Source organism: Triturus cristatus, chromosome 3_1 (genome assembly GCF_964204655.1).
Source record: "Triturus cristatus chromosome 3_1, aTriCri1.1, whole genome shotgun sequence".
NCBI lineage: Eukaryota > Metazoa > Chordata > Amphibia > Caudata > Salamandridae > Triturus > Triturus cristatus.
Window position 1 is genome coordinate 512387212 of NC_140583.1, and position 13700 is coordinate 512400911.

A 13700-nucleotide genomic window follows, 5' to 3' on the forward strand; every position below is an offset into this window, starting at 1 on the left:
AGGGGCCAGGCCTCGCTGCCCTCATGCAAGTAATTCATAGCCCCGTTACCATGGAATATTCCTACCCCCTCGCATCTAGTGTAGACACTTAGACGCTTGTACACGCACTAACAGTCAGTATAGTCAGTATAGAATAAGATTCTATCCTAAGAGACCTCTCTTTTTGGATAACACAGTTCTTTAAACATAGGATATTAGATATGATTTGGGATTAGGTTGACATAACCCCAGACTTTTGTCTCCACATGTAGAGCTAAATGTCAAGTCCCATTCTCCCCCTAGTTGCACGTCAACACACACGTCATGCTGCTGCGCGCGCATCTCTGCCAAGTATTTTTGCTGACATTGCGAAATTCTTTCATGGAACCACCCATTTGTGACATCATACCTAATGACGTTCTTTAGTTACGCCTAGTTACACCCATTTTAGTTACGCATGTATGCCTTTATCTCTGTTATCAACTGTTACGCCTCCTGCATCTGTTTCACTGTAATGCCTTTTCTATAAAAATGATTACCTGTCAATAATGTGTTGTTCCTTCCTTCCTGAACTTTCGTGGTGATGGAATAGAAGGCCCATAATTCGAATTATGTTCCTTTGTATAGGAATAAAGCCCGTTCTGAATCTCTAATACCACGGATTCTGCCTCTTATTTTATTGAGCTATTCTTATTAATTTTCCGCATCAAATTAAGTCCCGGTAATTAAATTATTTACCACATATATGGCGCCCGAACAGGGACACTTTCTCATCTCACGCGCCGGAGGTGCGTTGCAGGCCCGGTCTCCTGCCACAGCTGGACGGACAACAACGCGTACCCACAGGATTTCCTGTATCTCCCTCCTGCCGAGCGGGGGTAACTGAGGCTGCGATCAACACCCAGACGAGGCGGTGAGAAGTGCGAAGTATCCCGACCAGAGCCTAGCTGAGAGAGCAAGATCCGAGGTATACAGAGGCCCACCAAGTTCCGAAGTTTCGAAGTATCGAGTCGAGTCCAGTCCGGTCCAAGTCCAGTTCAAGTTCAGTTCCGAGGCCTTCCGTTCCGAGCTACCCGGTGAGTACCATTGCCGGGGAGGCATTCTGACGTGCACATAGGTTGTGCCGGTCAAGACGGGTTTGGGTACACAAATCCGGTCTGCACTGTTTCAGCAGTGTATCTGTACTGTTTAGCAGTATATCTAGTATGTCTAGTATACAATTCAGGATTACCTAGTTAGTGCCGAGTATGATGTTTAGTGACTAGTTCCCTAAATGGCCATCATTGTTGTTCATTAAATGTTAAATGTTAAATGTTTTAAATACGTTCTGCATATTGTGGTGTGAATGACTGTTCATTATTGTGTTTTGTTGTATTAAACGTGTTCAAAATTAGGTATCAGATCAGTTCTCAATATGCCGCTCTTTTCGAAATTAAGACAGATCAAAACTAGAAAAGGGGTACTCGAAGAAGCTGTTCCCATTCCTCCTAGGGACACTCCAGGGTACTTCATGTATCATAAACATGGCCTAGACGCCATATTATTTCTTGATTTATGGGTAGACTACACCAAGGAATTACCAGAAAGTCAGAGGTGGCCCGCAACTGGGACCTGGGATGCAGATTGCATCATGAAAATAGAGGAAGAATTATGGAAAAAGAAAGCTAGACAATCACAGAAAGATGCCATTGAATTATGGCGTAAAGAATCGTATAGACGTACAGAAAAAGCACGCAGACAGGAAGAGAAGAGTAAGGAGAATTCAAATAAAGTCCGAGAAAATCTATTAATTGAAGAAGGTACCCGAGCAAAAGCAGAACAAGTAGACAGACAAAGAAATGCCCCTATGAATGGTATGTATCCTCTTCTGGCCGAAGGGTTACCTAAGGCTACTCCGGAGATACCAAAAGACTTGCCACCTCCGTTGTTTCCGATAAAATCACATCCCAAAGGGCATCCCAGAACCGCAGAAGATGTTTTCCTTTCCTCTTATTTAGACGACGCAGCTCCCGAGTATGCTAATACTGCACCACATAGACCGCCTGCCGAGGGGGTTCAACGCCAAGACCCTCCGTCTGTACCTCCACAACAACAAACTCCGATACAAGTTCCGGCAAGCACATCTGTTTCTACAGCTGTACCCACACCTATGGTTGCTATATCACGTTCAACGAATCCTTTCACATCCAGCACCCCAGGCGGTGCTACAGGAGGTACAACAAACATTTTTTCCACGCCACCCAGAGTAAATAAACTTTCCTTTCAAGAATTAGCCCACCAACGTACGCCCAAACTAGTAACTCCCGACATGCTTAAGGAACTTCTAGTAGATTGTAGATATGACCCTGTGCCCGGCAAAAAGGATGAAATGCTGCTGGCCTCATTACGTATCCGACGAGCTGCAATATATTTAGGGAGGCTACCAGGAATGACTACACATTTAGAAAATATATATCATTTTATCCAGTCAGGGCGAGATTCTGAAAGTATTAATAGAGCCATGGAGTACCAGAAAGTGGAGATACAGGGAGAACTGTTACGTTTCCTCATAAATTGTGTGGTCAGAAATCAAGACCGACCAGGGGTAAATCCGGAAGAAATGCGAATTCTTACCAAATGGAGTCGGAATATATCAGAGGGGAGACATGATAAACTACTAAGTATAGTAGCTATGTGCCGAAAGATCCGCAAAGAAGTAGAACGAATACACGAAGAAAGATTGGCGGTAGACCAGCCTGAACAAAACGAGGAGGAGGAAGAATTAGAACTGCCCACAGGACAGTTAGAAACTATGGCCTATGTAAGTAAAGGAAGACCCCATAATAATACCAGAGGCTTTACTGATCCGATACGTCCGATACGTCCAGAAAATAACAGAAATTTCCAAACCCCTATAATAAATATAAGGTCCCCCGAACATTCGTTCCAAGCCGCTGACAAATTACTCCGAGAACGAAGGGGTTATCATATACTCGATTCTATGGACGAACAAGAATTAGCCAGGTCAGCCGTTCACTGGGTTGACAGTCCCGGAAAATATAGTGATGATACACTAGCACACACGTTTTTGAACCTCACCCCAGATGAACAGCGTTTAGCTGGTATCTACATGATTCAACAACTCCTTATATCATATAAAAGCCAACACTCCGATCCTGGTCCCTTACCTGATATGTTAACCGAATTACTCACGAATAAATGGAGAGGTTCAGGTACTGAGTTAATTAGAGAAATACTAGAATACAGAAAGCAGTACATTCTTTTTGTATGCCCCGAACATGTCTCACTGCCCATCAAGGAAAGAACGACGTATTATATGGATAGACAGAATCCCTTACGCGAAGTGCACCCGATAAAAGGTGATGACAATCAGTTTAAACGTGTGTTTGTATACACACCCATATCTAAAATGGAACTATTAGAAATGAAGAAAGTGGTACCCAGTCATGACAAAGACCCAGCGGGTTTCCACCGTGAAATTAAAGACATGTTGCTCATGGGAGAGTATACCTATCCCGACATTATGAAAATATTAAAGGTATTAATGCCTGCGGGCATTTATGAAAAACTCAAAGAAAAGGATTGGGAGGTGGGAGACCAAAAGATAGATTGGACAGCATTAGAAAACGAAGAAACAGCTCGAGGTTCAGGTTTAGGGCTTGGGGAAAAGACCAAAATACTACCAGGTTTACTAGTACAGGTACTGCCACGTTTATTAACTACGAAAAAGGAAGACTGGGGTGCAATCTCAGCCTGTAAACAAAAGCAAGATGAAGACACTAGTGATTTTTATGCCCGATTCGAAAAATGTTTTGGTATAAATAGTGGAATAAAAGCAAGTAGCGAATCTTATCCACATCTGTTTGTGACAAAATTAGTTGAAAATGCCCTGCCCCAAGTTAAGAATAGAGTATTGAAATTCGAGAGTACCTGGCAAGGTAACACTCCGTCACAAATGTTACAAATGCTACAGTACCATCACAATAGAATTAGAGAGGAACAAGAACATGAACAAAGACGCATGAAAGACACGAAAATGAAAATGCTAGTTTCCCAGACAGTTCCAGCTGACGGTCATAAAAAGGGAATGACACAGTCCAGTGTTTCAGCAGGTTCTGTAAAAGGGACATGCAACTATTGTAAACAGCCAGGTCATTATGTACACGATTGTCCAGTTTTAAAACATAATATCGCCATAGGTAATACAAAAGAAAGACCACGGCCATTTAGACAGGATCAGAACCAACAAGGAGCCCCGCAGCATGCACAGGCCATGCCAGCTCCGCAACAGTCTATGCCAGCTCCACCACCGCAGCCTATTGCTGCCACACCAACAACGACACGACAGATGTACCAGACCGCACAGTATGACTATCCTGATTATCAACGATACTCATGAAACAGCCTAGAGAGGGAAGTTGGCTTACCCCTTATCGAGGTCCCTGTAGATCAAGAAGGACCTTATGTACACAGTGAACTATTAGGCCAAGATAGAAAATTTTTACTTGATACAGGGGCAAGCCGAACAACCATAAAACGTAGTGAAGTTCCAGGGGCACCCCTCTCAGGCTCACAGAATATTTCCCTTGGTTTTTCAGGAAAACCTATCATTAACGAGGTATCACAGCCTCTTCCACTTACGATTGGTCCCTTGACACGAACTACAGATTTATTGCTTACTAAATCATGTCCAGAAAACCTGTTAGGTATAAAAACATTGAAAGCTCTAGGAGCTATAATATGTTGTTCTCCGGAAGGAGTAAGATTGTTTTTACGTGATTTCAAAGGGCACTATGTGTCCCGAGACATGGATCACCGACTGCAGACTTTACCCACACATATATGGGCACAAGGCCCTACAGATGTTGGTTGCATGAACATTACACCATATCGAGTCACACTAAAGACAGGAGTGGTACTACCACGTATGCGACAATACAAGTTACCACCAGATGCTGTAGTGGCTTTACTGCAAATCATTGACGAGCTTATTACCCAAGGAGTGGTTGTGGAAACCGACTCCAATGTATGTAATTCCCCGATAATTCCGATCCTTAAACGAACTGATCCAAAGGCCCCGCCAGTATATCGATTGGTTATTGATCTGCGCGAATTAAATAAATGTATTGTACCACAATACCCCATAGTTCCAGACATTTCTTCATTACTGACAGCCATTGATTCCGAAGCAACATTCTTTACTGTAATTGATCTCAAGAATGCCTTTTTCAGCGTCCCAATAGATCCGGAAAGCCAATACTTGTTCGGATTTAGTTTAAATGGACGAAGCTTTAAATTCACACGCGCACCTCAAGGATTCACAGAAAGCCCCAGCATCTATAGCCAAGCACTGAAACGAGAACTTGACAGTATCCACATGCCAGTCAACACTGCCCTGCTTCAATATGTCGATGATCTGCTGATCACCGCTAGAAGCGAACCTGAATGTGAAAAAGCCTCACTGACGGTTTTACAATTTTTGGCCGAAAAAGGGCACAAGGTGTCCCCTTCTAAGCTGCAATTCTGTGTCCAGCGAGTTGTTTACCTTGGGCACTCGCTGTCCAAGGAGGGAAGGCAGCTTACACCAGATCGCATCCAGTTAATTGCTAACATGCCAATACCCAAGACACAAAAGGAGGTACGGGCTTTTATAGGCCTCACTTCATATTGTAGGCAGTGGATCCCTCAGTATGCATTTCTAGCAAAACCACTCATTCAGTTGACAACACAGGAGGCAGCCACATCGACTGTCCTCCCTTGGACTCAAGAACATACACACGCCTTTGAAAGTTTAAAGAAAGCTTTATGTCAAGCACCTGTCCTAGCAACACCATGTTACAATAAACAGTTTACACTCTTTGTCACAGAACGCGAAGTTACTGCTTTGTCAGTACTCACACAGGAACAAGCAGGATCACACAAACCATGTGCTTATTTTTCTAGTACATTAGATCCCGTAGCTCAGGCTCTGCCTGCGTGCCTAAAATCAGTGGCAGCGACAGCTTTAGCAATCAGACAAAGCGATGCCATAGTGTTAGGACATCAATTAACAGTACAAGTACCACACGCAGTAGAGGTTCTCTTGAACCGCACACAAACACAACACTTGACTATAGCAAGACTTACCGGTTACGAATTGACATTGTTCCAGCCACACATAGAAATCAGACATTGTAGTACATTGAATCCTGCCACACTTTTGCCAGTAAACGGAACAGACCCACTAGCACATGATTGTATTGAAGTTATTACTATCACGACGAAACCCAGACAAGACTTGACAGACGTCCCATTGACAGATCCAGACCTGACGTTGTATGTAGATGGTTCATGTATGAGAACAAGTACAGGAGAGCTAGTGGCCGCGTATGCAGTCACAACAGACACTGAAGTCATTGAAACATATTGCATAAATACCTTGTCAGCTCAAGCAGCAGAGCTCATCGCTCTGACACAAGCCTGTATTCAAGCCACAAATAAGAAAGTCAACATATACACTGATTCACGTTATGCATTCGGAGTTGTACATGACTTCGGCGTGCTGTGGCGAGAGAGAGGTTATTTAACTTCTCACGGTGCCCACATTCAGCACGGACCCCTCATTCATGCCTTATTAGATGCAATACATCTACCCACTGCAATATCAATTATGAAATGTAAAGCTCATACGAAAGTTACTGATATCATTTCCCAAGGCAATGACCTAGCTGACAGAACAGCTAAACAGACTGCTCAGAATAAAACTCACACATCTGACATGACAAAAACACTAGTTCTGACACCAACACATTGCATGACGGTTAAGGATCCCGCTCTTGACGTAATTGACATACAGACACACGCTACACCAGATGAAATAAAGAAATGGACTGAATTAGGAGGGATCCAAACGAATCAAGGATGGATGACGAAGGAAAAATCTATATGGTTTCTTCCCGACTCAATGGTCCAAGTTATCATTAATACAATACATAGTCCAGCGCACCTAGGAGAAAAAGCTATGCTAGACAGCATTCAACACATTTGGTTCAACAAACATTTACGAGCAGCAGCTAAACAAAAAGTTCGTACCTGTATGATCTGTTGTCAGTTTAACCCAGGTAAAAGCATTCCCGTAGAACAGGGTGGATTTCAGCCTCCTGATCACCCTTTTGAAGTCCTCCAGATGGATTATATCCAGATGGAACGATGTCGAGGATTCAAATATGTTCTTGTAGTTGTTTGTGCTCTTTCCCGTTGGACAGAAGCATACCCGGTCTCAGATTACACTGCCCCGACTACTGCCAAACAGTTAGTTCGAGAATTCTTCCCACGGTACGGTTTACCACGTGTTGTCTACTCAGATAACGGCCAGCCGTTCTCATCCGAACTAATGAAACACGTTTCACTTTTGTTAGGCTATCAATGGAGATTTCACTGTGTCCGACACCCCGAGGCAGCAGGTCTCGTGGAACGACATAATCAAACTCTGAAAATTAGATTGTCCAAAATATGTAGACAGAAAGGTGTCGATTGGGTAGTAGCCTTACCAGTTGCACTCTTTTACATGAGAATGGTAGCGCACTCTCGAACAGGGCTATCCCCGTATGAGGTGATCTTCGGTAGACCACCAAATATGTGGGGGACGCCTATACCTCGTAAAATAACTGACGTTGACTGTAATATGCTAACAGATTACCTGGCTTCCTTGATGTCTGCACTACAATCTTGTCGTTTACAGGTAGCTGCAGCCTTTCCCGACAACACCGAGGTGAAACCCCATGACGTAGTTCCCGGGGACCTGGTGTTAGTGCGGAATTTTGACCGGAAGACTCAGCTGGATCCTAGGTGGAAATCGCCTCAACTTGTACTGCTCACCACGAGGACAGCCGTGAAGATCGAAGGTCGCAAAGGTTGGATACACTCGAGTCATATCAAGAAATTTTATGGACTACCATCCGATATAGAGACTAAACCCTGTATTTCCTCAAAGACAGACTCAAAGCTTCCTTTGGTTGAACTAAGCGATAAGGAACTATACAAACTAAAATTAAGGTCCAGTCAGTCAGACAATTTGATTGTTTAAGTCCTCTCCAAGGTGAATCGGTTGAATTTGTCTCTGACATGTATCCTCTGGACCGGAATAGAGAAAGAAATAATCAAATGCAGTTGAAAAAACATGCGTACTGTAAATCACTGCGTAGTCATTGCACAGTGACGTTGTTAATTTTGTTTTTCTTATGTCTTTTAATAATCGCTGCAAGTATATTGTTGCACATATATTATCCTATTTCTAAACATGTTTACAATGTTACTGCTGAACATTCTTTTAGTGAATTACCCCCGCATGAGTTGTCATATAGATTTGCGCTGCGCAACAACACTTTTATTAGTATGTTACATCATTCCCATCAGACTAGCAATGCTACAAATTGTTGGATATGTGGCCGACTCCCTCCCTATCAGAACTATAAGGGAGTTTTGCCCCTCTTTCCATATCCATTCACACACAATGGCTCCTGTGGAGCATGGTTTAGTTTAATTAATTCCTTAGATTCAAACTCAGTAGCTTATCAAGACAACTGGGTATGGGGAAACCTGAACTTAGTTTTGCTCAAAGTCTGCTACCCTAACAAGGAGGGACTTCCCAAAAGAACAGGAACTGATCTAGAAAATGAAGTATATGGATTAGGTAATTTTACACTTAACCTCATGATCCTGAACGTTGAATCTGAAGCTACACCAATCTTGTCCACCATGTCGGTATTCCCAGTAAAAGGGGAACTATGTATAAGAAAGAATGGCTCCATACACATGGGCCATAGTAAATGCACCACTGTGATAAAATTCAGTGATCAAGGCAAGTCTACATTTAGAACTTCTCGTCATTCCTACTTTATATGTGGCCAGACCGCATATATACGCCTACCTTTAGATTGGGATGGTACCTGTTACATAGCATTCCTCCTACCACCTGTTTTCCTAGCTCCTCCTGATTATCATAGAAATATTCATTTAGTACACAATAGACAGCAGAGAGATCTCCCAATCGTCGATTATACTGAAACAGCATGGGAAAAATACACAGATTTCAATAAAGGTTTCTTCCCCTATATAGGTACAGTCACTAATAGTAAGCTAATACGTAGATTAACCAGAACCCTTGAAGCAGTAGTGAACGAAACAATTTCCGCCTTAGGCAATTTAACAGAAGAGCAGTCTGCTATGCGGATTGTTGTGCTTCAAAATCGTCTTATCCTTGACGTCATCCTGGCCGATAGGGGCGGAGCTTGTAGGGTCATCGGATCAAGTTGTTGCATTTTCATACCAGAAAATTCACCATCAGTATATAAAGCCATAACCCGCCTTCATAAGATTGTAAGCCAGATACACCAGAGTCCAGGCACCTGGACTTGGTCCGGTTGGTTCTGGGGCGTGTTGTCAGCCTGGGGATGGAGAATGCTCTCCTTCCTAGGTATTGGCTTTCTCATACTATTCAGTTGCTGCTTATGTCTACAATGTGGGCCAGCGATTTGTGGTCTGTGTGCCACCTCGTGTATCCCACATCCAAGTTTTCGTTCAAGATCCCGGAAGAAGAAAGAAGAGCAAATGATGTTATATGAACAGATCGATGGATTGATGAAGATTGATATCTCCTAAGGGCAAGTAGGGGACAAGGAGGGAATGTGGAAATATGGATTTTTATGGTCGGTTATGTCCCCTATCTTGGACCCCAACGGTTTCATGTATAAGTCACAAGTACATGTATGTTCCCTCCAGTTCCAGTTATGAAGACGCAAATACATGTGCGTCCACCGTCAACATGTCCTCTTTCAGATCCGCCATGAATGGGCCGGATATTCTATTCCTAAGTATGAAAGGCCACCGGCTTTATATGGTTCATTTATCCCATTTTACAGTCCAGGCGAGTAGGCCCTGATTCTGCCACCAAGCCTTTTCTTGCCTTCTGCCTCTGAAAGCTCCAGTCTGAGCCTGCATCTGTGACCATGAACTTTGTCTTACTCCCTGCGCGGCTAACGGTGCCTGATCCAGCCCGTCGCCTGCCAAAAACTGTATTTCACCTTCGAGATTATCTCCTTCGCTCCTCATCCGATGCATTCCTGTCTAGCAGTTTAGGTAAACATTCCTTCAGCTACCGTGCAAAGGGGCCAGGCCTCGCTGCCCTCATGCAAGTAATTCATAGCCCCGTTACCATGGAATATTCCTACCCCCTCGCATCTAGTGTAGACACTTAGACGCTTGTACAGGCACTAACAGTCAGTATAGTCAGTATAGAATAAGATTCTATCCTAAGAGACCTCTCTTTTTGGATAACACAGTTCTTTAAACATAGGATATTAGATATGATTTGGGATTAGGTTGACATAACCCCAGACTTTTGTCTCCACATGTAGAGCTAAATGTCAAGTCCCATTCTCCCCCTAGTTGCACGTCAACACACACGTCATGCTGCTGCGCGCGCATCTCTGCCAAGTATTTTTGCTGACATTGCGAAATTCTTTCATGGAACCACCCATTTGTGACATCATACCTAATGACGTTCTTTAGTTACGCCTAGTTACACCCATTTTAGTTACGCATGTATGCCTTTATCTCTGTTATCAACTGTTACGCCTCCTGCATCTGTTTCACTGTAATGCCTTTTCTATAAAAATGATTACCTGTCAATAATGTGTTGTTCCTTCCTTCCTGAACTTTCGTGGTGATGGAATAGAAGGCCCATAATTCGAATTATGTTCCTTTGTATAGGAATAAAGCCCGTTCTGAATCTCTAATACCACGGATTCTGCCTCTTATTTTATTGAGCTATTCTTATTAATTTTCCGCATCAAATTAAGTCCCGGTAATTAAATTATTTACCACAACTGGATGGCAAATAAAGCAGAAGTGTGTGTCTGTGGTAGCCTCACCATTGCTGACATATTTTTCTACTGTCATAAAAAGGTAGTTAGATAAATAAGGGCATAACATCTCAAAATGTTTTTCCATGGCCATTACTATGTGTTCCAAGCAGCACAAGGCTGTCAGAGACAACTTTAGAAATTACTAGAAGATGAAATGGCAGTCGTACACACCATGAGGCATTACTGTTGTACCTCAAAGTAACATCTGGAGATGTTTATAATGGTAGAGATGGAAAAAATGTCTTGCACCTACACTGCTGAGCTGCACCCCATTATGGATTTGTAATAACTCAACAAAGGTTGTTCTATGCTTTACTTAACAAGAAATCAGTGAGGTTCATGTAATTTGTTGAACATTAAAATGTATAGAACTAATACTTACTTTGGATAAGCAGAACAAGTTGCAAGGAGATAATTCCTTTAATAAGCAGGTCCTCTTCCTGGGATAATTCATCCAACTTAAAGGGTTTTAATGTAAAAGAGTAAATATTGCATCACCTGTGTTTTAGAGCTGACTACTTCAGAACAACTTCTGCACTGGAGACCACCAAGTATCTCATCAAGGAAACCGAGTACATGCCATGGCAGGTGGCCCTTAGAAGCTTGAATTACTTCACCATAATGTTTGACCGGAGCAGTGTTTATGGACCCATGGAGGTAGGTTTACGTGTATAAAAACTATCCTCACCTTGAGTTAATGATCGAAAGTGATCCACTTCGATCCAAGGCTACTTCTGTTGGTTGGCAGTTGCAGGTAAGAACATTTGGTTCAAATATTGATGTTTCAAAATAGGATCTCAGGGTATGATTTAGAGTTTGAAGGAAAGGGTACTCAATTGCAAGAACAGTGGAACGCACTCTTTGCAATACTCAAGGTCTGACTGCCTGATTTAGAGGTGGGTGGACGCCAAGTATGTCGATGAGGAAACCTGAAGCAGCTCAATCGCTGACATAATCCTTTGACGGCGTCATGGAGTATGGGTAATTTAACACATACCACTGTCAGCCCAATTTAAAGTGGATGACATTATATTTATTTTACTGCCTATCACTGACAGGAAAACTTTGGTTTTGCAGGACATAAAAAAATTAAAAAATAAACATTACTCCCATGGTGCGGGGGCCACTGGTTTGTCATTTTTCATTAACAAATTCCCAGTTTGATTTTGAAAAATGTAAAACTTTGTAAAAAGGGCCCGTCAAACTTACAGCATTGATAGGACCTGCCTTAACTGTGATTCCTGCTGAAGTTCAGAGATTTCCACAGTGTGGGTGGACATCTCTCAATTTATTGGATGGCATGTCTGTCAGAGCAATGAAATATTTTACTCCATTGCCCTGACAGGCAAGTAACCATCTGCAAAATACTAAATCAGTGGAAAACTTCATATACCAATAATAAAATGGATAGGAAAATATTTATTTGGCATATATTATATTATATTAATTATATTATATGATATTATATGAGATTTTTTTTATCCCTGTATAAACGGAAGGCTCTAATTTCTTTATAATCAGTGACTTGTGATGCACCCAGTCACAGATTATAAAGAAAAGACACCAGAATTCAACTTGTTTAAGTTTTTATAGTCTAGTTCTTTTGTCACAATGCCTGCTGCCAGCAGTCAAGGTGGGAGGCAGGTCAGGTAACGGAGCATAATTGAAGCAGCTGTTAAAAGCAACAACAGAATGTTGCTTTTCCTTTTTCTGCTCTATTTTAATAGCTTACACTGACAAGCAGAGAGAATCTGTTTATTTTTACACTCCTTACAGTAGAGCTCGAATTTGTCTTCATGTTTCTGCACATTCCCAGCAAAAGTAGCTTTTATTTCTAAAAAAAACTGGCTAGTATTCATCTGTTTCTAATATTTGTTTGCAATAATATCTAGCAGGTATTTGATGTGTTTACTTTTGCCCTAGAGATTTGATTTTTATTCTTCTTATGTGCAAACATTTACACTCTTTCATATAAAAGAGCTACGCAGCAAAGTTTTAAGTGGTTTGTGAGAAGGGTGATGGTGTGATCATGTATTACGTGGTATAAAGTACACCCTCGTGTACATGATGAAGATATTGCAAGTCACATCAGAGTTCCATAACCCTATAAAGGAGCTCATCCTCCTGCCTCATTCCTCTATGTGGGTTATGGAACTCCTCTGTGACTTGCAATTTCCTTATACTGTACAGCAGGAGGTACTTTATCTATATATTATATGTTATTGTATTATATCCCCTATTGCACTACTCATGTAGTAATTGTACATTGGTGTTGTCAAGCCTTATTTACCAACAGGATCCTTAACTTTGTCCAAACATTATTATTCTAATTAAGAAGAGGTCTTTGTTTAGATCAAAGGTTTGCAGCTCCTGTTTAAATTTCAAATAGTGATACCACTCCTGTGTTATTGAAATTTTGGTCCAACCTTCATCATCATCTCAGTTCATAAAGGTTTTATATAAGCCAAAATGTATCCATAGCTATTTCTACAATCTTGATAATTACATTTTTGTATTGATCTGTATTATCAATTTACATAACACATCTCCAAAAGTATTTTTAAAAATGAAATAACTCTGTATCAGGCATTCCTTCTCATTCGCACCTAACTAATACATTCTGGGGAGGGGAAGGCCTCATTGATTCATGATGTTTATCGCCTCTCACTATGATTTAATCATTAGCTAGATGTGAATGAGAACAAATGCATGGACTAGCCGTCTTTTAAATAATACATTTCTATAGATGGGCTGGGTAATTTGATAAAACCAAAAATATACATTAAATTCAATTATGTTTGTAGAAATATTTATGGA

The 13700-nt window shown here is 41.7% G+C and overlaps 1 protein-coding gene across 2 annotated transcripts in view; it reads left to right on the forward strand.

Moving 5' to 3' along the window:
- Positions 1 to 13700, forward strand: part of LOC146860508 (aminopeptidase N-like) — a 257086-nt gene that overhangs the window by 142667 nt on the left and 100719 nt on the right. For both annotated transcript variants that reach the window (XR_014978825.1, XM_085644420.1), the window contains exon 14: positions 11393 to 11540. Coding sequence is in view for 1 of the 2 variants with exons in the window: in XM_085644420.1 (XP_085500546.1) it covers positions 11393 to 11540 (148 nt within the window). In the remaining variant the exon portion in view is untranslated. The remainder of the gene's footprint in view (positions 1 to 11392; positions 11541 to 13700) is intronic.